The following is a 26,690-nucleotide window of genomic DNA, read 5'->3' on the forward strand; positions in this document are numbered from 1 at the left end:
GCGAGCACGGTTCATATATAAGGATGTGGAGCCTCAAACGCGCTTTTTCATTTATTATTTTTTCTTTTGCGACCAGTAAACGAAAGAGAAATATAGCTTGCACAAAAAGTGACACGTGTCCTCATCGTAGGATAGCCGCAGAATACTATTGCTGATTTATATATATATAATCAAAATATTATGGACCCCAAACAAATCATCATCATTTTGGTCTTATAATTATTATAAAAAAAATACATAAATTATATAACAAACAATATAACAATATTCATAAAAATGCATCATGTGTCGTAGATGAGATGGATATGGCTGAATTCAAGGCTAACACATGTATGTAGATTATTGTATTATGTATTATTATGAAAAGAAAAGAAAAATTGGTTGTATACTATTTAAGTATTTAAATTTGTGGTCTTTAATTGTTTACTTAGAATGGTAATATGTTTGAAATAAATACTATAATAGAGATGATGTTGGGACCGACACAGGGATAGTGCATACATCCCAATCCAGTCACATAAAAGATGTTACATCAGCTATCCAAACCGAATTAATTATGCATGAATTTTTAACTGTTGATTTATTATGGTTTAATTAATTAGTGTGTGTATGTGGAAAAAATGGCAAGTGGCAATTGGTTGTAGAAAAGTAGGTGCGTGAAGGTAAAGGGACAGAATTAAGAGTCACAGATTGAATGATAGGTTGTGGATGGGCATCACGCGTGGAGCACACAAATAAGTCAATGCTGCGTGTGTGCTGACTCATATTTTGGTGCTCTGTTGTGTGGTTTGGGGTGTGTAGGGTCTTCACTTTCAGAATCAGATCCACTTCATTGGTCTGCGTTTCAGGATCTGCTTCTGCTTCTGCAGTTCTGGTTTTGGATCCCTCTTCATATATGACTCGGATCACAGTGTGCACTTTCTGGATAAGAAAACATTGCCCTAATGCCTTATCTTAATTTTGTGACCTGGATCAACTACTATAATATAATATTGTTCCAGTTTAATTATTTATCTCAAACTTTATTTTTTTTAATAGCATTAGTCCACACACACAGAATTAATTCTAAGAACATCATATTGGCTCATATATATGTTATAGGAACATATTTTATAATAAAAAAACTTGATTTGTTGATCTCAAATTCAAATATTATATATGTAGCTGTCTTAAATATTTAAAATAAGAATTTTGATATTATCTATAATAATTTTATAAAAATTATTGTTTCCGATCCTATTATCTAGTTTTGGTTACAGACAAATCTTGCAAGGAGACACGAGATTGTTTTATTGGTTAAACAAACATGCACCATAACACATGTTGTTCACATATATATGTTGTGATACAAGTTGAACTGAAATCTTTTACGTGGACCTTGTAGCTTGCCATGCTCGAAAGCCCCTCTTGTTTCTGAAATATGGATAAGGACGTAAGGTGATGGAAGATTTACACAACTGGTGATAGCGGTGGCAAGTGGTACTAGAAACTACTCAGGATAATGGTTTCGATGAAATTAAGTGTATGGAGATGCATATATATAGTTGGACCATCATCAATCAGATTCGGTGAATAGTGATAACTGATAAGTGTTTTTGTGGGACTATTGTTGTTGTAGTATTAAATAAGTTAATGTTTGCTGACTTATTAACTAGAAAATGAAGCTGACTAATATGAACATCAGAATTTAATTCTAATTAAAGTTTAAATGAAGAACTTGTATATAATATTTAAAATTATAAGAGGTCTAATTCTTAATTATTCCAAATAATACTATTATAACTCCAGATTGAGGAGTTGACCTCTTTGCATTTTAAAAATACCCCTTTATGAAAAATATCATTTTTTGCAAATAACAATTTTTTTTCTTTTATGTAGTGGCTCGTTTTTGTTTTATTTAGTTTGATATATCATTCTGCAATTGAAATTATTTTTTTATATATATAAATAAAAGGGAAAAGGCGATATACGATTTGAATTCGTCAAACATATTATATTTTTTTGAATAATTCTTCAAAAATATCGTAAAGATAACATTTTTTTAATCTGTTAGTAGGTATAAAGTTTGATTTTGTTACAAACTTCTGGTAACTACATATAACAATAAATACTGTAATATTGTGCAATAATTATAATAAAAACAAAAATAAAATATTGATGTGTTAGAGAGACACAATCCCTACGAAAACCAACCAAAAGAGTACACGATTCTACATATATAATATATGAGAAGTAATGAGTGATAATTGATAAGAAAGGCAGAAGTTGCTTCTTCGATTGAAAATTTGCTAAATATTGATGAGCGGTTGGCTTTGTCTTGTTGTTTTTATTTTCTTCCAAATTTTATGACTTTTGGAGAAAGAATTACTTAGAGCCTGAAAAATTGAACAGTGTCTTGTAATTTTGTAGCCGCTACATTGTTTGGATAAAATTCGAGTGGTGTTAGGTTCATAAAGTTACGTGTCATGACCGTAGACATGATAAACGTGTTTTTTTTTTGTTTGATAGGTTCATTGAGTACGAGGAAAAAATGTGGGGTGAGAAATTGAGAACCGGGAAAAACCCTAAATTTAACCATGGTTACCCCTTGTTGGTCCCAAAAGAAAAACATTTTTCTTAGATTCACCATAGTACCTTACTCTTAGAGATTCAAAATCTTTAGTTACTTATATATAATATAATTAGTCGTAGAAAAATTCTCAAAAATATTTTTAATTTTTATCAATAAACTCTAAGTCTTCTCGTGTATATGACTCAAAATGTAAACTTATTTTTATATAATTTTTCTGTCAATTTTATATTATTGAGTTCTCTCGAGTTTTTCAATTTTATTATTTTTCATTTCATACATGTTTTCTAATATGAAAGTGTAAAAGAAGGAAAAATTCTTTCCGCTACGTAAGTCATAAGCTCATGTTTTCCATTTCCCCGCATTCTTCTTTCATAATGCATCCAAATACTTGTCAATTTTTTTCTAAAATTCCTAATTTTTCTTGTAATTTTTTTTTTATGGTTAGAAATGTCTATCAAAGATATGCAATTATGGAAAAAGAGTCATGACAATCTACTTTAATTTCTTTAGCACCTTTGTGAAAAACATGGTTATTTGCAATGGAAACAATAATCTAAATATAAGAGTAGAATTGTAAGGATATCGAATAAGTCATATTAAAAGCGATACTAAAAGCTCGAGAGAATTGGACACTCTTAAAATTTTTTTACTCTTTTAATTTATAAATGATTTTAATTTTTCATATTATCATTCTTTCACTCTCATTATAAAAATTATGTTATGTAATTTTATATTTATGAACTAATTTATCAGTTAATTTTGTTAAAATTTTAAATTCAATCAGCTAATTTAATAATTTATAATTTTCAACTCAGCTTATAACTTATAAGTGTTAAATTAATTTAAAAGTTAATTTTACATTTTAACTCATAATTACAAATCGGTTAATTGTATTAGTAAGTACATTGTCACAAATTATTAAGCAAACTTTTGATAGGAAATTCAATTGTATTTGAGATTTGCGAGGCTCTAACTATAGTCACTATCACTAATTAAAGATAAGTTGTTTTTAATAAAAATATTAATGTTTTTTGGCTTAGATTTTGTGCAGTTGTTTATAGAAGCGTAAAGAAACCTGATCCTTTCTTTTGCAAAGGAATTGAATGTTGTTGTTCATGTTTTTGTCATAATCGAGTGAAAGGAGAATTGGGCTAATGGCTTCGCTCAAATCTCAATCAATGTAGCTTCGAATTTTGGTTTCATAAAGAGCAATGCATGCGTTCAATATTCTTTACATAAGAGTTTGAATTATTCCTCTTATGATAGTATTAATTTATTTTATTTCAGCATTATTATTTGTATACAGAAAATCAAACAATGATGCGTTAGTAAGAGAAAATTGGGTCCTGCAGTATATATTTTGACTTATTTTAATGTTTTTTGACCAAATCTGTTGTCTATGCTTGTCAAACAACACTGCATTCCATGACTGCCACTACTGGTATTGGTTGAGAAAAAACAACTTATTTATTTACAGGGAGAAGAGAGAAATGAGTTAGAGAGAGAAAATATTTTTATTTTTTTAAAATATTAAATTATTATTCAAATTATTTAAATCAAGCAGAGTGAATGGTTTTGTCCTAAAATTTGGCAAATTTATTTATATATTAAAGAATTTTAATTCAATAATTGTTAAAATTTTATATAGAACATATGACTTGTTGAGTAAAATAAGTTGTTTAAATAAATTTACTCTTAAAATAAATAAATCTTTTCTTTTATATATAAGGAGAGTTCAAACAATGATGTAACTATTACATCGTTTAATAACTTTTTCGTTTAAATGTGAATTTTTCAAAATTTATTAATAAATTGAAAGTTCCTTACTCTTAAATTATATATACAAATTTTTATATTAATTCAATATGATTTGATAATTTATTCTTATAAAACAAAATTGACCTAGTATATTCATTTCAAAATATACTAAAATATGAACGTTTTAATTACCTTTAAATTATTGTTCAATTTTAACAATATTTAATAAAAAGATACAAAGTGATATGAAGTTATAATTCAATAGTTCAATTGACAAAACTCACATTTAATATAAAATTATTTAATGGTATAATAGTTAGTAAAAATTACATAGATATAATTTAAATCCTCCTTTTTCTCTTTCTGTATATATACTAGAAGGATCGAGATATTTTGTACCTCTAATAGTTACATTTTTTTATATATATTTTTTCCATTTTATCCTTTATCTATAAGGAGTTATGACATAACCAAATGAGCAAAAAAGTCCAAAAAAAATGGAGACGAAAGCAGTTATTTAAAAATGTATTCCTTTTATTACTAGTTATATATATATATATATATATATATATATATATATATATATATAATTTATTCTACTTAATAACTCATGTTCTACGTTAATTTTTAATGATCCAATCGTTAAATTAAAAGTTATTAATACATAGATCATGTCTGCAAAGTTTTAGAAAAATTTAAAAAGTATTTGATATTTTGTTTCATTAATTTAAATCAATATATAAAATATTTTTTAATATTATTGGTTAATTTGAATTAATAAAACAAAATATTTAGTAATTTTAAAAATTTTGTAAACTTAATTTATGTATAATTAGATTGTTAAAATTTGATATAAAATATGAGTTATTAAGTAAAATAAGTCTAAGTAAACTTGTTCTTTGAATAAGCGAATTCATTCTCTCTCTATTTATATATATATAATATAATTTAACATATTTTTATTTTAAAACTGTCAATTTTTATTTATAGTCTTTAAACAATTTTTTTTATTAGTTATAGTACATGAACTTTTGTTAATTTTTATTTTTAATCCTTAAACTTTTGTTCCATTAACATATTTGGTCTTCGACATTAAAATATTTTATTTTAAGAAAGAAAATTTAAGAGACTAAAATTAAATAAAATTTGTTTAGTACTAAAAATAAAAGTCGACAGAATTCAAGAATTAAAAATATATTTATTTATTTAAAATATTTTTCATATGAAATTTAAGAATTGATGTATTTTATAAACTATGTTAGTTTTAAGAAAAGGGTCTAAAAGAACACAACATATCTGTTTGATACATTAAACTTTATTATTTTCAAAATATTTAAATAAAATAATATGTTTTTTTTATTTCATTTCTTATCCTTAAGGACAGGCATATTGGACATTTCATAAGGGTGCCCATGGCGTATAGAACATTCAGACGATATATACGAATTGAGACGACAACACAATTCATAGATCAAATTCAAATATTCAATCATTCATGTGAACACCTTGACATGCAAACGTGACTCACTTGTCCATGTCTACACATATTTTTATTTTATTTTTCATGCATAAAATATATGAAATTATGGTTAGACTTCTTGTTTTCTTGATTTAATTTCGACCGTATTTAGTTTATTTTTGTCAAGTTGATTTTTTTTAGTAATTTAACCATTGATTTTTATTTTTTTTACTATCTCAACAATTATGTATACCAAATTTTAGATAAATCATATGTTATAAATTAAACTGAATTTATTTTATGAGTGTCAAATAAATTTAGCATTTCATAAAAATTCGTGGGTAATATTTTTCATTAATTACGTGTGTGTATAATTCATTTGATGTCTTATTTGAATTTAAATTCTAATATATTTTTAAAATTTTAAAATTATTTTGGATATAAAATCATATATTTATGTATGTTTAATTTATCTAAAATTATGATAATCCATACATGACAATTATATTCTGGGAAAAGTTATTAAATAAAGTAAATATCTCATACTTATTTTAAGAGAATGTGAATCAATTTTCTTATTTTTCTTTTAGAATAATCTTATTGGAAACCCAATCAAACATTAAATATGAATATTTTTTCCTACAAAATTTCAAAGTTTTAACTCATCACATTATATGATACTATTATCTCATTAGACATAAACCTATTGGTGATTTATTTATTTGTTATTCTTTTTTTACCAATAAGGAAGGGGCAGTAGAGTTGTTTTAGCTGAACACTGGAAAAGTTAGGATTTGAACGATGCTAATTAGTAATTAATCTTATGAGAGATTCCAAATAAATAGTAACGTGTGCGCTTATCTCATAAATCTTATTTATTTTAACATTTATGTATTCTCCAAAGCCATTTGACACATTTTACTTCAATAAAACAGAACTCATGTTTTACACGTCATAGATTATTATAATTTTTTTTTAAGATAAGAAAGATTATAAAGATAGTCACAATGAAAATTAAACTTAGATTCTTATATTTTTAACTATCCTAATATTTTTTTACACAACTACTAAGTTAACCTTAGTGGTCGGATTACTATTATATGATATAGTATATTTGTTTTTTGTTTTTGGACAATCGATATAGCACATTTGTTAATCATAGAAGACCGTTTGCCGCTGCAAAATACATTAGATCATTAGTATAGTAGTGAGGATTATAAGCCTATAGTCTATTTACCAATGCATATTTGTTAAGTCATATAGATAGCCTTATAGCATTAGCCCAGGATGTTCAAGGTAAATTTTGTCTTTCCAAAATTTACTTTATGAATATAATTTATTTTCTTTATAAAAAAAAAAGAGTACAAAAACTTTAAGAATAAAACCCACAAAATCTTGAAAAATATTCACATTTACATATAAAATGCGATTCTATTCTGCTTTATCATCTAAATAATATTTTCTTCTACATTTACTTTTCAAAAACTATTCTCAAATATTAATAAAATTTTCAACATAAATGATTTTAGTTTTAATATTTTTTTTAAGATCAATTTTACCAAAAGTTAAACCAAACTAACCATTTATCAATATATTTCAATTTGCTAATGAGCATGAGAAATAGAAGTATCAAAATGAGTTCAATCTAATGAGTTAATGTACATAATCCATTATGTTCAGTATCAATTTTTTAATGTAATTTTTTTTTCTCTCCACATCCAAATGTCTAATTTACATGAAAGCTACTATTTATTATTTTAAATTGAACGTAAATAATTATGTTAAAGATGTGAATGTAAACAAACTTTCAAAATGATTAGTTTAAGTCACAATGTGCTACACTTTTTAACCTTCAACTCACACAACATAACTTGTCAATCCAACTACAATGAGTTAAATAATAGATTGGGTTGAATTAATTTGTTGGATTGACTTATATTTTTCTTTGACTTAAACTTAATGATATTGATTTGTAACATTTTATTGTGTTTCATTTGTTTATTAAGACTTATTTATGATTAAATTGTGTATTTATTTTATTATTGTTGATGATTTATTAGGTTCATGTCACCATTAAACATTTAATTCATTTTTAATTTTAGAACTTTCTCTCATTTTTTAACTATATTTTATCATAAAATTAAAATTTTTAAGACAAATAAAACGAAATAATACATAACTTTTTAAAATAAATTGATGAGACAACACAACTTGGTCCATATTTCACTATAGGTTAAGCTTTTCAATCTAATAAAAAATGAATTCAATACAATTAAATCTGTTTTGTAATAGATTAAGTTGGAGTAAGTTAGGTTGAATTGACCTATTTAATAATCTTAAAGTAGTAAGCATGATAATAGAAAGACTGACCGGAGAAATATACAAAATTGAACACGTAAAATTTATTTATTTGAAATTGTTTAACATGAAAAGCCCACTTTTTCTCCTGTTATGAGTACCCTCCATAACATGGATACACTCTGATAACCTTTTGGTCCAAATTATAAGATCTCCTGCAGTCACAATGAACATAACGTTTCATAACTTCAGAAAATCCTTTGGTCTGCATTTGTTGCCGTTGGTTAGCATGCATGAATCTATGCACCAACCAAAAATAGAGTTGGTTGTAAGTGCATGAATTACTATAGACAGACTGCCAATAAAATTACGTATTCTTCCTTAAGGAGGTGGAGGTCCTGGTGGGCCACTAGGACCGGGAGGTCCCGGTCGACCACTAGGACCCGGAGGTCCACCAGGAGGTACTGGTGGCCCACCAAAAGGCCAATCAGGAGGTCCCGATGGGCCACCAGGAGACGAACCGGGTGGGCCAGGAGGCCAAAAAGGGTCAGGAGCTGCTGGTGGTGGCAGCGGAACAGGAGGTTTAGGAGGGCCAGGCACAGGCGGCAGACCAATGGGATCTGATGGAGGTGGAGGTGGAGGTGGAGCCGGAGCCGGAGCTGGTGGTGGTGGTGGTGGAGCTGCTGGAGTAGGTTGTGGTTCAGCTGGTGCACCAAAACAGTCTTGTAGCAACCAGCAACAGCAAACTACGTAGAAACTGTCAAAACACAAAATTGGAAATATGATGAATTTCTCACTTCTTGCCTCATTAACTTGAAAAAGAAAAATGTTAGCAACACTACATTGTTACTGTGCACAATCTCAAATAATTTAATAGCGAGATCCACATGAAATTTCACCATAATAGAGTCAAAATTAGAGTATTGTTTCTCTTGAAATTGCAGATAGGAAGAAAAGAAGAGAGAGTTTTATTTTGTAATGCTAATTGTTATTTATACATTGTAGGCCTTAGTGAAGAGAAAGAAACATGTTACCAACCAAGAAGATACGGTGCTACAGAGTCCATTGAAGAAGTTGCCAAGAACGGAAGGTGGTCCGGGCCATGAACCTGGATAGTTCGGGGATGGTGGACTCATTCTTAGTTTTCAAGAACTTGAAAGCTTTAAGCTTCCAAGCTGAAGAAGACTCAAACACTCCTATTTTATTTTTACTACTGCTATGAATATCACTTCACTTGTCCTAATGAAAAGGGAAGGCTAAGATCTTTAGACCTTCAGCAATATATAATAAATACAAGTGGAATCTAATGAAAAATAGAGTGGTGGCTGCCACGTGTTCTTAAACACCTTAAAAAAAACAAGTGGAATCTAACTGTCAAAGCCAGCTACAACTATTATTCCATCTACCCTTCGGTCTTAGAAATATAAATGGCAACAAATTTTGGACAAAATGTTTCAGTGTACAAGTTAAGAAATGAGCATGATGAAACTTGACGCAGAATGGTAGTTCAACTCGGCCTAGACACGTTATGCTAGTGTCTCATCCCACACCAACTCAAATAGAGAATGAGAAATTCAAAAGTGGGAAAGAAAGTAAGATGGCGTCGCTGAAAGGCGTACATAGTAGTCAATAGGTAAACGTTTATTTAATGTGTAACTTAATCGTAGGCAATGCATTTTTCATAATATATAGGTTCAATTTAACTTCATATATTTTGTAGTTCATAAACAACCTTCTTAAGCATTGCATATTTGATGGTTAACTCCATCTTACACTTAGTTTGATCTCATTAAAAACACAGGAATAACTTTAGTAGAAAATTAGCCATTAAAAACTATACAAAATCTCTCAAAAAGTAGATAGTCGATAAATTATGACATTGATGCCAAAAACAAAAATCAACTATAATCATTGATTAACGCGCGTGCACAATAAAGCAGAAAAACTATATATTTCTTCCAACGAGAACCCAACTCATGTCACATCTTGGGTTTTCTTTTCTCACCCAAGCCAAAATATTACCATATAATTCCAATTTTCACTTTTAGATTCTATATCAGTGCCACGCCCATCCAGTGATCCAAAGGCAAACGTAATAATAGATAAGAAGTTGACTTTTATGATGTTTCTCCCAAATAACCATATCAACAAAAGGGTAATATTTTACTAATGCAATCGGGTACTATATCACTATTCATTGTCAAATGACACAATCACAATGCTTCCTTTGAGATAATGCACAAATAAATAATAGGGAATCGTATGAAGAAACCAAAACTCGCAAGCTGTGTATAAGTACTGCACAGTTCACAGGCTTCTGAACATTATAGATTAAACTGGGGTAAAATAGGGAGAAAGATAAATCACCAACACTGTTCCCAAAACCTATTTATTAGATGTTCATCTAACCTATTTAAACTTTTAAGTTCAAGAAGAAAAAATTAAGATATACAACATAGAGAATAAACCTCTGATCATTACTAAGGAAATGAGAGGAGGAAAATACAATTTGGTTTACCTCCAATGCCAATGGCTTTAGCAATTAGAGGGCAGATATCAACTCAGCAACATTTGCAGCTTCATCATGAATACTCCTAAAAAATGATTGGTGTTATACTACAAGAATATTTCTTTGACTCTAGATGCATTCTTATCTGTGAGTCCTCCTTTGATTGTATATGTCCATCACTTGCCAGGTTTCTTCTTTCTCCTTGGCGCACTCACCGCAGCAGGATCTACCAATGGGCCAGACCAGGTTTGGAAATTTGCTTTAGGCTGTGAGAAGTTTGTGGAACTAAATGGAACATCAGGAGGATCAAAAACTGGATCCATGTGATGTGAAGAACCCAAAGGATAGCCTAGAGCTCCATCTTGGTGGGGAGGAGGAAACTTCTCACTCTTGCTCTTAGCATTTGCATGTGTGATCAGCCGACGTCTCTGTAGTAAAAGCTAAATATTAACAATGTTCTATATGAAGGAATTGATGTTTCTAGTTTCTACATTATTTGAGGCAGCTAGATAAAAGTAAAAGTTAAATTTTTCTCTTAGAATGTGGGCTTAGGGCTTAACCTCATGCAAACTCTTCTAAATATGTAAGCAACAATAAATGAATAAAACTAATAACTTGTAAGAATAAATAAAAGAAGTCTCAGACTCAAATAAGCATCCATGAAGATTGCATGCAACCAATAGAAAAATAAATAAGAAATGCATATTGTTGTATTGGTAAGTTGAAACCTACACCATTCTGCTAATTGATATTGTTAATATCACATCAATTATAACTCATAATAAGAAATACTAGCTGGAGTGACTTAAGTGCCTTATCAGACATACATCAATATTTGCTTGCAGCTCAGCATTGGCCTCTGGAACTGGAATGCCCCTCCCAACTCGCTCGCGTGGACGCGATTTCTTGACACCGGTAGCATTAGCTTTACCAGCTGCTCTCAATCTACAGTCATGATAAATTGAAATTAAATACTGAAATGTGTGCATTTCATTTAATCGTCTGAAAAGATATATCTCTGCTCCCTCCTCCAATATACATGTGGAGAAAGTGAAGATGGAGAAGGATAACTGAATTATATATACATGCCAACTTCCTCAATTAAATAAAAGAACAAGAAGATGATCAACACCTAACCAACATGAATGCATTTTGGTTAACTTCTATGAGAATAAGGGTTTTATCAGACTTCTGATGAGATGATCATTTAGGTGACAAAAGTAATTTAAGCCACCTTCTAGCTTCTTCATCCCGTAGCTTTGCATCCATCTCCTTGCTGGGAGGATATTTTGGAAGGCTAGAGGGCTCACATGCATATGGTTTTGTTGTAAAGAACTGCAAAAGAGAAGCCAAAACCATTAAATCAGGACCCTTACTTCCAATTTATTTAAACACTATGAGGATTGTAAGTATAGTTTTAAAACCCAGCTCGGACCGGCTAGTTGGACCGGTCCGACCAGGCCCCGGTCATACAAGTGGTTCAAGTTGACAATTGGATCGGTTGTGCTACTGACTCAGTATTGATATCATCAAAACCGGCATAAACTCGGTATAAACCGGTGTTCACTCAGTCCGGACGCACCTGTTTTTTCCGGATTTGAGGTTGCATCTATACAGCTTCTCTCGAGAGTCCCACCTAGCTAAGACACGTGCAGTTCTCTCGAGACTCCCACTTGCATGTTGCTCTTGTCTCGAGACTTGCTATATGTCTGCATTTGGTCCTGCCTCCTAGTGGTGCTTTTACTTAAACTTTTAGTAAAATGTAAAAGAATTGTCACCAGCAGGAAACAACCCAAGGACAAGTGTGTAGGAGAATTTACTTAACCACTAAACAATGTGAACCTTTGAATATATGTTGGACAAATATAATATATATATATATGAAATTATATTTTGTTTACACCAGTTCATGCGATTTAACTACAGATACACTGGTTTAACCAGTGACTCACTAACTCAGTACCTCCACCGAGTCAACTACCGATCCGAGTTTTAAAACATTGATTGTAAGCACAATTTTCATCCTCTCAAATTTCAAACCGTATACAATTAAAACGTTGACAACATATAGCACTATAACTATTGCTGTCATTTCCTATGACTAAGAAGCAAACCTGACCCCATTTCTAGCTTATTATAGAGTTGAAAATATAAAAACATTTGTTCTATTTGTCACTTAAAGAGGAGGGGGGTGGAAACAATCAAACTCATTGAAGAGAAGCTCAGTAGTTGACACATCAATAGGCTCAATTAAGTTAGTTTACCATAATTTCCAAACAAAACATTACATACTAAGTCAAGATTCATTGCTTAACGACCAAAACCATGACAATTCAAAAGTCAGATAACTATGCCTACAAGAGCATATTTTATAAAGATAAAACTTCACAATCGCTACTTGCTAGTATTGATATAACCAAAGCAAGGGCAAAGAGTAATAAAACAGAGAACCATGATAAAAACTTGAGTTAGATAAGTATCCTACACCCAGTTTTGGTAAATTAGTACACAAGCACTACAGATGGACACAGGAAACTAGAGCCAATCAGGTTTAGTGGTTTAAAGCAGCATAATACCCAAGATTAGAGAGAAGTTAAAGCTTGTTAAGCAACAGCTAATACATATTGATTGGAAATTGCAAATCCAATAATTCCAATAAATTCACTACTTTATCTGACGTGACTAAACAGTTCCAATCAGGTCCTGGAATATCAGGGATTGTTTCCTATTCTTAAAAAACTGTTTCCTGTTTTTAAAAAGAAAACAAAAAAACCTGTTTGATAAGAATAGATTTAGAAAAACTATTTTCAAAAGTAATACCTTTCTAAAACTGTTTCAGTTTTGTGCTACTTATGTTCTTCCTTACGCTATCCCATCTTCTTCCCCCCACTCTTATTATCTAAAATTAGTTTTTGAAAACTGTCTTATAAAATAGTTTTTAAAAAACTAAAAGAAAAAAACACAATCAAACACACCCTTGTACTCTCCCTAACTGGACAGCATAACAATCAAGAAAGGAACTACAGATAAGATGAACAGTACAAAACTTTCAGAGTTTAATTTGAACATAAACCTTAGCACATGGCTAAATAAGTATTTTGGTCTGCAACTTGCCGTCTAGAAGATTCCTTTGTTTCTTTGCTTAAGAATATCCAAAAATGTGTGCTTTCAACACTAAACATTTTTGCAAAACCATAAAACATGTGAGTTTGAGAAAGATAGTTATGAAACAGATTTACAGAGCTTCAAATGTTATTACAACTCATGACATAAGTGTTAATTAAATAACTAGCAGAAAGATGCACATGGAGCACTCTATGCTGTGCATTTTGGTGCATTTGGTTGGAGTTTAACTTGTATTTTTAAGAATGTTTCAATGGCACAATACACACTTGACTTCTATGGCCTCAATGGAGTGTGACTAAAGGTATATTGGAGGATTGAGCATTTTCTTTGCATAGGTTTTCTCTTTATTTTGTTGTTTCTGTTTCATTCTTTTGATAAGGTGTATCCCAAACCTCTCTTATCTTGGTAATCTTTTCCATTTGTTTTCATAAATTTCTTATTTCTTCACGGTGAGTTACAACAAAACATGTTTACAAAAGCATGTGTAGTGGGAAAGGAAGAAGGCCATCCAACTTCTCTGAGAAGGCCTCTGCTAATATATTATGAAATAGATACACATGGTTCTTGCATTGGAATATAAATTGGGTAAATTAACGAGAAGTATCCTGTTATGCAGTTGTAGCATGCCCATATAAAAAAAGATAAAAGCATAAGAAATTAGGTGACTTCACAATATTACTTTAGTCATTTCAGTTATTATCTTACTTCACTATGCAATGCAGCAGTGGCAGTCAAACGTTCATCAGGATCAATTGCAAGAAGGGTCTCAATGAGTGGCAGGGAAGATGGAGGAAAATCTTGAAATGTCTCTGCAATGCATCGCCTGTATGACTGTTGTGGCTTAAAAATGGTAGCATGTGGCAACTTTGACTTTTTCCAATATTCGTCAGAAGGAGAGCCACAAAGCTTAAATATCTTGTGTAGCTGCTCCACCTACAAAGTATGAAGGAGACTAACTACATCAGTAAAATCCAAAGCAAAAATGTCACAATCAAGTACAAGAAAATTGAGAATCCATGGACAACAAAATCTAGCACCATAGAGTCATAGACTAGTAAATTGAATATATGCCCTTAAAAGATGCAATTATAGACCCTATAATGTATCCATCCTACAGATTACCTCTGTTCGACCAGGCATGATTGGCTTTCCAGCCAATAACTCTGCAAGAATGCAGCCAGCACTCCAAAGGTCCACTCCCACACTATATTCAGTGGCCCCAAGAAGAAGTTCTGGAGGTCGATACCATAATGTAACCACTCTACTGGTCATAGGGTGTTTGTGATTAGGATCAAAGAAGGAAGCTAATCCAAAATCAGCAATTTTAAGAATTCCATCATTATCAATAAGTAGATTTGACCCCTTTATATCACGATGCAGCACATGACGATTGTGACAATGTTCCAGTCCAGAAAATAGCTGATGCATGTAACATTTTACCTAAAATACCCATATACAAACATATAAAAAGAAGGTCCACCTCCAGAAGCAACTAAAAATGCAAAACATTATTGAATCATTTATTTCAAACAAAACAAGAACATGCACTCAAGGTAAATATGTCAATACCTGAGGCTCTGTGAACTTAATTGTCGGGTTTGTGGCAAGTCCAGCCAGATCATGCACCATGTACTCAAATACAAGATATAAACTGCACGACATTCTAGAAGTCACTAAGCCTTCCAGTTTGACAACATTGGGGTGATCCAGGCGACGCAGAATCAAAATTTCTCTGGCCATGAACTTCACGCTCTCTGGCTCTAAATTGTCAAAACGAACCTTCTTTAGAGCAACGATTTTCCCCGTCAGAGTATCCCTAGCTTTGTAAACATTGCTGTATGTACCTTGCCCAATCTGATTGAAAAATAGAAAAAGCACCCATAAGAGATAATATTTGTCAGGCAAGTATCATGGAAAAATAACTTTTATACTCTTTGATGGAAGGCTTTCCAATTTATAAATCCTAACCCCCACAAAATTAAAAAATCTAAATCCACATTACTACTTTTAGGTGTTGCAATTTCTTGCATTCAAAAAACCAAACAACATCAACAAAAAGTTCTTCTTTAGAGCCAGATTCATCATACTGTGTTAAAACAACAAAAAACAACACAACAACATCAACATCAAATCACACATTCTCAATAATCAAATCCAGACAGCAAGAACATATCATCAAATTACCACCACACCAAAATTGGAATAAAAAGCAGGTGTACTATAGTGAGTCCAAGATGCCCTTTACCTTATCAAGCTTCTCAAAAGTGTCAGCCCTCCTAGGGGTCAATCCATTGATAGCTTCACCAGCAACCTTGGAGAGCCAAGAGGGCCACCCTGCTGCTACCTGCTCACCATGAACATGGTTAGGAGGATTGCTCAACCTCGGATTCGGCTTCGAGGATCGCCTCCTCTCCCCCCTTGCCCTTGTCCTCTTCTCCTTCTTCTCAATGTTCTCATTCTCAACAACAACCTCTCCTCTACCCACCTCTGATTTTGCCTCCCTAACTTCCTCCCCTGAAGACTCTCTCCCAAACACACACCCCATCTCTCAAAATTTCTCATTTACTCCCCCACTTGCACCAACCACATTTTCCCCCACAACCACTCACCCCTCCAAAACCCTAATCATAAATCTCCAAAGGCTGGACTGTGCAAACGCTAATTCTAAAGACCCCAACTTTGGCAGACAAAAGTGAGAAAACAATGATTTGGAGACACCCCACAATTTGTGGTGCAGTCAAAGAAAATAAGACCACTGTTTTTTTCCTTTTTTAAGGCGGGACTTTATTATTTTTTTTTTCTCTCCTTTTAGTACTTCTGTGATTTGGAGGAAGATCAAAGTTGAAACAGTTATAGTTGAAGTCGAGTCTTACCAGATTCAAGGATCAGTGAAAAGAAAAGAATGTTATAGAGAGAGAAAAAAAGGTGAGGGCGGATCTCCCTTTTTTTTCAACTTCTCTCTCTCATACCTATGCTATAGTGGTTTCTGTATTTATTTTGACTTAAAGGTAGCAAAGACCCATAATAACCCAGTTATGATTATGGGTGAGGCGTGTCAATGATCTGTGCCCAATTCAATTTTGTTATTTTACAAAATTTCAGAATAGTTAGTTAAGTATAATTGATATTGTTCTTTAATATTTAATTAAATGGGAAATGTTAATATAGTCCCACCTATTTTTTTAGTAAGAGTATGTTAGCAATTTATACTAAAATTTTAGGATAAAAAACTAGTCATTTTTTTTAATTTAGTTAATTCGTATAAAAGATATTATAATAATTTAATTTTATTTTAAAATAAAATTAAATATTTTCTCTCTCTTATTAACTTCATTCATTAAATCATTTCTTTTTTTTATTAATTAATTTTTATTTGTTCAAGGAAAGAGGGAGGAGACATCATGAGAGATGAGAGAGAAATGAATTAAATAAAGAATTTAATAGGAAAGAGATAAATAAGTTAGAAAAATAATTTAATAAGAAAGATGAATGAGTTGAAGAAAGAATTTAATAGGAGAGAGGAATGACTTAGTGAAACAAATTAATAAGAGAGAGAAAATATTTAATTTTCATTTAAAATTAAATTAAATTACTATAATATCCTTTATATAAATTAATCAAATAAAAAAAAATGAGTGATTTTTTTATCCTAAAATTTTGGTATAGATTACTAACATACTCTCACTACAAAAGAAGTAAAAATATATTAACATTCCCCTTAATTAAATACAATAAATAAGACATGAATTAAAAGCATCTACATAATATTAGAATAAAACATTAATTTTAATCGGAGAATAATAACAATCATATGAATGAAAGTGTAACTAACTTTTGTCTATATTTTTTAACTCCCTTTCAGTACTGTGTTTGAATCATGGTGAAGAAGCTTCCATGATAGTGTCCAATCAAAGCAAGACACAAAATTCAGGATCAAGTTCCATGAAAGTGTTTGTGTTAAATAATAATTACATTTGATGATGGTTTATTTATTTATTTTTCCTTTTGCATGCGGTAAAAATATCATAAATTAATGTCTATATCATGTCGGTGTAAATTTTTCATATTACCAATTAATCAAAAAAATCATCATTAAGTTACTAAACTTGTCATATATATAATTTAGAAATAGACAAGGGAATAATTTTTTTCACACATTCCATAATACCCATTATCTTAAAAAAAATGATAGTCGCATTCTCTTTTTAATTTTAGTCGATTATTTTATTTATCAGTCTCCTTTAATTTAAAGTAAGATCTAGAAAAATATATATAATTTTTTAATAATTAAAAAAAGTTTTAATAAGTATAAGAGTTTACTAACATTTTCCATAAAGTGGTTAGTGAATGGTGTAGTAGGAAGGTAGGTGTTGTGCAGTATGTACACCAGATCGGTTGCTTTGTATAATTTGTTGTCTTTTTATTGGGTCTGTTTCGGTGGTTTATGACTTCGAAGTTGGAACATTGCTTTCAGGAAGAAAAGAGATCATGAAGTTGGTCCAATATTTATGATAAAAATAAGGAAAGATCAAAGCATGTGCATAATAGTGGTGCAAATAAAGATTTTATGTTCCTCACTGCACAAGCCTTACTTATATGCTTAATGCTTATGTTTTGGATCCTAAAATTGTTATTTAAGAAAAAGTTTATTTAACCACTACTTTTGAGTCAACATTGAGTAAAATATTTAAATAAGTATTTAAATTCCTGCATTCCTTAACTCTATTTTTTTAGGATATCTTTTCCTAGTGTTAATTGTCGTAGTTTTTAAAAAGTTATTTTTGTATATATAAAGTTCATAACTTAAAACAAAACAATATCTATTTATTTAGAGAAAATGCATATATATATATATATATATATATATATAATGTTGTACTTACAGATTTTTTAAATAAGAGTAAAGATATAATAACAAAATATTTTGAGTTTTTATAAATTATTTAAAAAAATGGCCATATTATCTAAACTATAATATATTTAAGTCAATATATTGATATGATTTTTAATAAATTATTTGTAAATATATAAAAAAAAATCTTATATGAGTTATCCACTAAACTTTTAGGGACGTTTGGTAAATGAGGGATTTTTTCATATTCAGAAATCATTATTGCTACAAATAGTTAAAATACATTTGATTACTCATAAAAATTCATAGGAATATTCATACATGATTATCGAGAATTAAAAATTTTCATGTTTGGTTATAATAGTATATTCTTAGGTTTATAAATATTTTTTACAAAAAATATCTCTTATTAAAATAAATTCATTATATATTTTTATTCTATTTCATTCAAATAAAAAAGTCTTAACAAATACCATTAAAGTGTAAGAACAAAATAAATTTTACTAATATTATTAAAACTGACAAAATCAATAAATAACGAGATATAAGAAAGAGAAAAAAATAGATATATGGGAGGGGAGAGTAAGGGGGAGAGGGGGAGAGACAGAGAGAGAGAGAGAAAAAAGGAGAAAGATAAATAGAAGGAGAGGGGGAGGGAGAGAGAGATAGAGAGGGAGAGAAAGAGAGGAAAAGAGAAGGGGGAGTGAGAGAGAAAAAGAAATAGAATGAGAGATACATTTTTTTATTATTTTAAAAGTGGATACCGTGATTTTTATATATATATATATAAAATTTTCCTTAACTTAAGAAAGTTAGATTCTCAATCCAAATAAGATTATTTTTATGGAAAGTGAAATAAAAATGATTCTCAATAAACTATATTTCTAAGAATCTTTTTTTAAAAATAGTTATTATACACATAACACCTCATGGTCTACAACATATTAACACATCAAACATCTCAACATGACCCTCAACAACATTACATAAGTAAGCAACTTACAACATATTTTACCATACTAATGTCATTCAACCATATAAACAACAAGCATATGAATAACATCAAATCATACCACATCATATGCATACACCTCAATTAAAGCGTTGTTATGCATTCACTTACAAAAATCTCCTATAATAGGGTGAGTAATCTAAGTGGTTTGACCCTATCAAACCAATACATTTCCACACCTGTTAGGTCAATAACCAAATTGGGATACCAATCCTTAACAACATAGTTTATCGAATGTCACCAATTAAACTAAAAAGTTTAGTATTTATGTTAAAGTAGAACTGTCTGTATATGAGTCTATAATGACATTAGCCTACAAAACTAAGTCCCCTGTAAAATTAGCTTATCGACTACTCTCCAAATACTACACTCCTCTGGTACCTAGTTAGGGATTAAGTCTATGACCTTATACTTTATCCAATCGATCACTATATACACCAATAAATAATATATATATATATATATATATTTCAAAAAAATAATATTAATGTTTACCATTATAATTTTTTTCATATTTGCCTCATGATAAATGTATATTAATTAACGTATAAAATAATAAAAAGTTAGATAAAAAAAAATAAAAAGTATAATTAATAAAAGAAAATAATTAATATTATTGTTTTGAACTTTTAAAATGACAAATAAATAAAAATAAAAATTTATTAAAATCTAAATAAGTAAAAGAAAAATAGCAAAAATAGTATTAGTTAATATCAATGTAAATATATAAAGTTATTGTAAATTTATTAAATAATGATTGTTTTATTCAATTTTTTAAGTTTCAATAAATTTCAACCAATAAAAAAATAAAAAAGAGCTTATTGGTCATATACTTTTAATGAAAAAAGTTTTACACAATCATTCGATCATAAATTATAATTTATATAATACTTTACATAATTATTATAATAGTTAACACAGTTATTATTATTTATGATAAATTATGATTTGGATAATTTTATAAAATCATTAAACCCATTTAATTCAACCGAAATATGGAAAGAAAAATATTAATAATATATTCCTCTAAACTCACACTTTCTTATTAACTAAAGTTTATTAAAAACTAGGTGTTTATTAAATAAGTACATAATCCACCTAATTTTATTTTTCTAATATATTTTAACTTATTAATGAGTTATTTTTTTATCAGCAAACTTATTAAAGAGTGTATTAAAAATAATTTAAACTGTTTGTTACCGACGTTTTTCTAAAACGAAAACGTGTTGTTAGTGTGAAACATGTCGAATTTAAATTGTGGCAATAAGAATGTCTAATTCTACTGTCTTTAAGTACGCATCTAATAATCCACCCACCATGAAAATGAAAACTCATACAACTACCCTAACATTGCTTTTAGGAATAGATTTCCCTTTCTTTAATTTTCAATAAAATAACCCTTTCTTTATAGTAGTCCCTATTACTTTTAAATCATCTTTTATTTCTTATCTTTCACAAAATACATGGGAATGTTAAAACATAATATTTTTTCTATAATTAAAAATATATATAAAGGATGAGATATTTAAGATTATTAGATAAAGAGACAATAAATTTTAAAGATTCCCAGATTAAATATCATTATTCACTTAATACTTAACTAAAATACAATAATACCTAATTTAATTTAAAACTTTATTTATCGAATGATTGATCAATAAAAGTTTATTAACAAAATTTTACTTTTAATACAAAATGATCTTTTTAAGTATATAAGTTCATTAAAGTAAGATTTTAATATATAGTTATAAAGATATAAATATGTGTAATCAAATAAACATGACTAATTAAATTATATTTAATGTTAAATAATACAAATGGCATTTCTATAAATAAAGAGATGACGTGCATTAAGGCTTGCCTACTCATTAGAGTGTAGGTTGTGACATTAATTAAAGATTTACTTGTTGAAAGAAATAAATTAAATAAAAATCTGACAATGACATGTGATTGCAATAAAGAAAGTCATTTTTATTAATTTACTTATTTAATTTATAATTTTTAATTATTTATATCTGTTTTATTTTTATTTTACCTTTTACATCTTATATAATTTTTGTAACAGAATGTCAAATAAAAATATGAAAATGGTTTTGAAAAAGAGAGAGAAATTGAAAAAATAATTCAATCTCAGTGTAATGTTTGATAATTCTGTTACTATTAATAAAAAAAACATATATAAATAGATTTAATTAATAAAAAAAATATGTAAATAATTTTTAAAATCACTAAAAGTCCTAATTCCAATCAATAAATTTAGAAGATAATAAAATTAAATAAAGACAATTTTTAGAATTTAATATCAAGTATTTTCATTATAATCAAATTAAGTAATAAGATATTTATAATAATTCACACACTTTAATCAATCAATTGATAAGTTACACCGATAGTTATTGAATATAATGCATCAAAAGGAAGTTCTTGAAAAAAATTATGCTTCAGGACAATTCAAAAATATGGATGACAAAATCAAATACTTAATAACAAAAAAATTATAACACTGTGAATTTTTTATTTATTTATGCATGTTGATTTTTGTTGTTGTTGTGATTAGTTTATCTAATAATTATAGAACTCTAAGGATTAAGAAATTTTTATGAGTAATGTTGGTTATGAGTTGTTTTAAATCGAGGTCAAAATTGATCAAGTTTAGGGAAAGTTGGAAAGAGGAACTTTGGAGCCATTGGTAAACCTTTTTCCCTCTTACTCCATAATAGGACTTTGAATCTTTCCCCAAAGTTGAGTTGAGTTATGGTGTCGTGATTCAAAGCTTTGAGAGTTGAAGATCAAAATGTTGGTGTTGTTGTGTGAAGTTGCTAGAAGGATTCATGCTCTTAGTCTTCCTTCTTCCTCTTTTTAGGTGATTTAGAGGTAAGAGAAGCTTGTAATTTGTTGATTACTACTTAAATAAATCTTACATTGGTTGAGTTGTTGTTGATTGGAGAATTAAATACCTTATCATTTGAGTTGTTGGAAGTTTTGAAGAAGAGGTGGCTAAATCCTTGATTGTTTATTGTTGCACGTTGTTAAAAATGGTGTTTTTAAATTATTATACTTGTTTATATGTCTTTTGTGGTGATGCATGTTGGTGAGTTGCTAAAAAGTTTAGGTTTTAGAGTAAAGATCGTGATTCTACCAAATGCAAAATTCACCATTGTGTTAAGTGTAACTTCATGATGCTAAGTGTGATGCAAGTCAAAGATTCTCTGCCTCACTGACATCGAGTGTAAGATTGGTAATGTTGGGCATGGTTGTCTTAAGGGTTTTTTAACTTGGTGATGTCAACCCTCGATTTGAGTGGCATCAACGTGATTTAGGTAGCAGTTTTTTACTTATACGATGTCAAGCGCAAGTTGAATAGTGTTAGGCATGAGTCAAGCAAAGACACTTTGTTTGAAAGAGGCCAAACATGGAATTAGCTACGGTAGGCATGATTAACACATGGGCTTTCTACCTAACCTACGTCATGCACAAGTAGAGTGTCATCGAGCATGAGCGAGTCAAAGGCTTTTTGTCTCAATGAGTCAATGACATTGGACATAGGGATAATTGTGTCAAGCATGAGTTACCAAATGAAAACTTGATTGTTATTTGACTAAGTGTTGAACAGTGTTGAATTGATTGAAGTACTCATATGATGTATGTTGAACTATGATTCTAGTTCATTATGCATTGGTTTTTGGATAATGTATAATGATGTTTAAGTTGCTTAAAATTGAAAGTTGAATCATGGTAGAGTTGTATGAAAGGTAGTGTTAAAAGTAGCTATGTCATGGATGCTTAATGCATGTATTTATGCTATGTTGATTGACTTAGGATTAAAAGAGAGGTGTTATTTTAAAAAATGAATATCCTGTTGTGAAGATATGATGTTGTGGTGCTTGACAAATCTAATTGTTGAAAAACCCTTTTTGAGTACCTATCTCTTGAAGTTGAGTGTTGATTTTCCTCTAAATCCTTAGTTAATATAGTATGGGGGTCAAGTCAAGTCATACTGATTAAAAGTGACAATTGTAGAACCGTATCGGGCAAGGTCAAGCTATATGTGTATGAAGTGATCAACCAAGTAAGATACAAGGTTAAAAGCTAAAATTTCTAACTAAGTACTATAAGGAACACAATATTTGGAGAGTAGTCGGTAGACTCAGATATGCATGTTAAGGCTATGATAAACTCACACCAAACTATTTTATGCTCAACAAGAATATTAAACCTCCCCAATTTAAGTGACAAAATTTGAAAAATCATGTTGTATTGTGATTGATATCCAAATTTATTGTTGATTTAACAAATCTAAAAAGATCGTGTGTTTTAAGTTGGCTTGATAGGATTAAGCCACTTAGATTATTCACCTGTGTTGTAAGAGATTTCTTAGTTGAAATATGTGACGACAGAATATAATTATTGTGTTATGTATATGTTGTGATTGATGAGTTGTGTTATTCATATGTTAAATTGATATGCTGATAAGTTGTATGGTTGGATTGTAAGTTGAACTACTGTCATGTTGTTAAGTTGTAAAATCATGTTGATATGTTGTTCTATGTTGTTAAGCTGAGCTTTAGGCTATTTTGGAATGTTAAGTTATTGTTGGAGATGTTGTACAACTAGTTTAATATTTTTATACTATGTTGTTTCTTTTGAATCTTACCTTTACATTTTTCTTGTGATTGGATTGTGGTGATTATTCTTGTTATGGGAGTAGGGCATGAATAAATTGGAGGATGTGCCTGTTTGAGAGCCATGCATGAGGATGAAGGGGTTGTTGGGCTGCTTTGATGTGGTTATTTTTATAGTAGTTGTTTGACCTGTTTGACCAACAACTTAAGTTTACATTTGCAATCCATATATATATATATATATATATATATATATATATATATATATATATATATATATATATATATATATTGCTAAATGTATATTCAACAACTATTTGTATGTCAATTTTAAGTAGTTAGATTTATATTTTTTACTACATAAAATATTGAATTGTAAAGTATAAGGACCTATCAAATTGTTATAAAAATAGTCCAACAATTTATAATTTTCAAATAATAAATATAATAAACATTATTGTCTATTTATGACTCATAAAAAAATTGCTAAATAAAGAGAAATATAATATAATACGTATCATACTAATATATAAAGGAATTATTTTTTTCTATAAATATTTTTAATCTCCACAATTATTTTTACCATTATATCCTCAATTATTAAAAAAAGAATTCTTTTTAGTAACTACTATTGACCAATTATTTGAATAATTGCTTAGTTTATTGTAAATAATCATTCAATCTTTTATATTTTTTTTAATTCTTTTTTTATTTTAAAATATATTGAAAAATACGAAGTGTCTCATTTTTTTCTCTAGGTTAGATAAGGTAGATCATTTTGTTACTCAACTATTAGATAAAGGAATTAGTGATAAAAAAAACAACTTAAATGTTTGTAATTCAATGTTTTTCATTTTTGTTCCTCAAAATTATTATTGTAAAATTTAAACATTTTATTTTTAATTTATGTTGTCAAACACAATTACAAAAACGCTAACTAGCTAATGTCACCGCTTGTTATGTCAACAAGAGATTAGAAATAAAGAAAAAAAATTACATGAATGAAAAAAATAATACATAGATTAAAAGAAAAAAGAAGACATATGTGTAGATATAAATAAATACTTAAGCTTCAATAAAATATATAAATTTAATTTAAAAATAATATAAAATAAAAAATAAATAGCAAAAAATTATTTTAATAATTACTTTTTCTCTCATTTTTTTTATTAAACACAATAATATCACTTATACATTACATAAACTCTCGGACCCCTCTCACTCATCATTCATCATCCTTCCATTTTAGTGTTAGCAACTTGGTAACCGAAGAATGTCTAATAATTTAAGCATCATTTTAAAATAAATTTATGCACAAAATGTCTGATTGTCATTTTTTTTACAAAAATTATAAGTCAAGTATCTATTATCTATCATTCTATGAATATTGTACAATTCTCGGTTAACAGCACCATATGAAATCTTTGATTTTTGATTTTTGATTTTTTTATAAATTTTTTTAAATGTTCTCCTGTAACTTACTCATATATGATCTAACATAAAAACCTGTTTTGGGCCCATTGAAGATCACCAACCTTTATTAATTATCTTCGTATTATTGTAGCTGTCCTTATACTTCAACTTTCAACAATCCATAATGGATTACGATATTGCAAAGAGTAAATTACACGGAAATTGATTCAAGTTTCGCAAGATTTCATAAATACTTCACACTTTTTTACTTTTACAATTTTTTATCATATGTTAATTTATAATAAATTTTTAAAATTTAACCGGTTTATAAAATATATTATATGTAAGGAACAAGGAAGTATTATATAAAGATGAAAATGAATAAAAACAAAAAAGTTATTTAAAAGTAAAGTAAAAAAATAAAGATAGGGGATGATGCGTGTGAGTGTGATTGGTCCCTGACACATATGGAGTGAAAAGTGAAACAAGTGTAAGTGTGTTTGGTGAAATTTTTACTTAAATAATATTTTTTTAAAAAAAAATTACAAAAATATCAACTGTGCAGGTTTATTTACCAACGTAGAACTGTTTACTGTTCATGCTCAGAATTCGGTTCCCGGGGAACCGAATTCTGAGCTTCAAAATCTTATTTTTTTTGTTTTTTCAACTCAGAATTCGGTTCCCGCTTTTTTTTTTTTTTCGTGTATGGGGCAAATGTGGGCTGATCTGGGAAGCGGAACGGCCCGTTCCAAAAGCAGAACGGGCCGTTCTGCTTAAAAAAACAGAGTGCAAATTCTGAATGTGAAACGGCCCGTTCCAAAATCAGAACGGCCCGTTCTGCTTAAAGAATTTGCACTCTGTTTCTTTAAGCAGAACGGCCCGTTCTGCTTTTGGAACGGGCCGTTCCGCTTCCCAGATCAGCCCACATTTGCCCCATACACGAAAAAAAAAAAAAAAAATTTAAAACCAACTCAGAATTCGGTTCCCCGGGAACCGAATTCTGAGTTGAAAAAACAAAAAAAATTACATTTTGATGCTCAGAATTCGGTTCCCGGGGAACCGAATTCTG

The 26,690-nt window shown here is 29.3% G+C and overlaps 1 protein-coding gene across 2 annotated transcripts; it reads right to left on the reverse strand.

Annotated features, from left to right (window-relative positions):
- Positions 1–8,167: 8,167 nt before the first annotated feature.
- LOC109803276 (putative serine/threonine-protein kinase At1g54610) lies at positions 8,168–16,714 on the reverse strand. 2 transcript variants are annotated; one of them, XM_020364781.3, is made up of 8 exons: positions 15,968–16,714; positions 15,292–15,576; positions 14,845–15,162; positions 14,428–14,655; positions 11,831–11,931; positions 11,424–11,541; positions 9,126–11,024; positions 8,168–8,844 (listed from the first exon to the last, which is right to left on the reverse strand). In XM_020364781.3, the coding sequence occupies exons 1-7, from the start codon at positions 16,265–16,267 to the stop codon at positions 10,773–10,775; spliced, it is 1,602 nt and encodes a 533-aa protein (XP_020220370.1). In that variant the 5' UTR covers positions 16,268–16,714; the 3' UTR covers positions 8,168–8,844; positions 9,126–10,772. The 2 variants fall into 2 exon arrangements, with proteins under 2 accessions (XP_020220370.1, XP_082921564.1); XM_083065438.1 differs by lacking the exon at positions 14,845–15,162.
- Positions 16,715–26,690: the final 9,976 nt, after the last annotated feature.

Source organism: Cajanus cajan, chromosome 1 (assembly GCF_000230855.2).
Source record: "Cajanus cajan strain Asha chromosome 1, NIPB_CcT2T_4, whole genome shotgun sequence".
NCBI lineage: Eukaryota > Viridiplantae > Streptophyta > Magnoliopsida > Fabales > Fabaceae > Cajanus > Cajanus cajan.

What these genes read in the sequence shown, in the direction of transcription:
- LOC109803276 (XM_020364781.3), bottom strand. Translation starts at nt 16,267, where the DNA reads ATGGGGTGTGTGTTTGGGAGAGAGTCTTCAGGGGAGGAAGTTAGGGAG. An exon ending in CTTTTGAGAAGCTTGATAAG is followed by an intron (nt 15,577 to 15,967) that starts GTAAAGGGCATC and finishes TTTTTCAATCAG; the next exon opens with ATTGGGCAAGGTACATACAG. An exon ending in CGGGATGAAGAAGCTAGAAG is followed by an intron (nt 11,542 to 11,830) that starts GTGGCTTAAATT and finishes TCATGACTGTAG; the next exon opens with ATTGAGAGCAGCTGGTAAAG.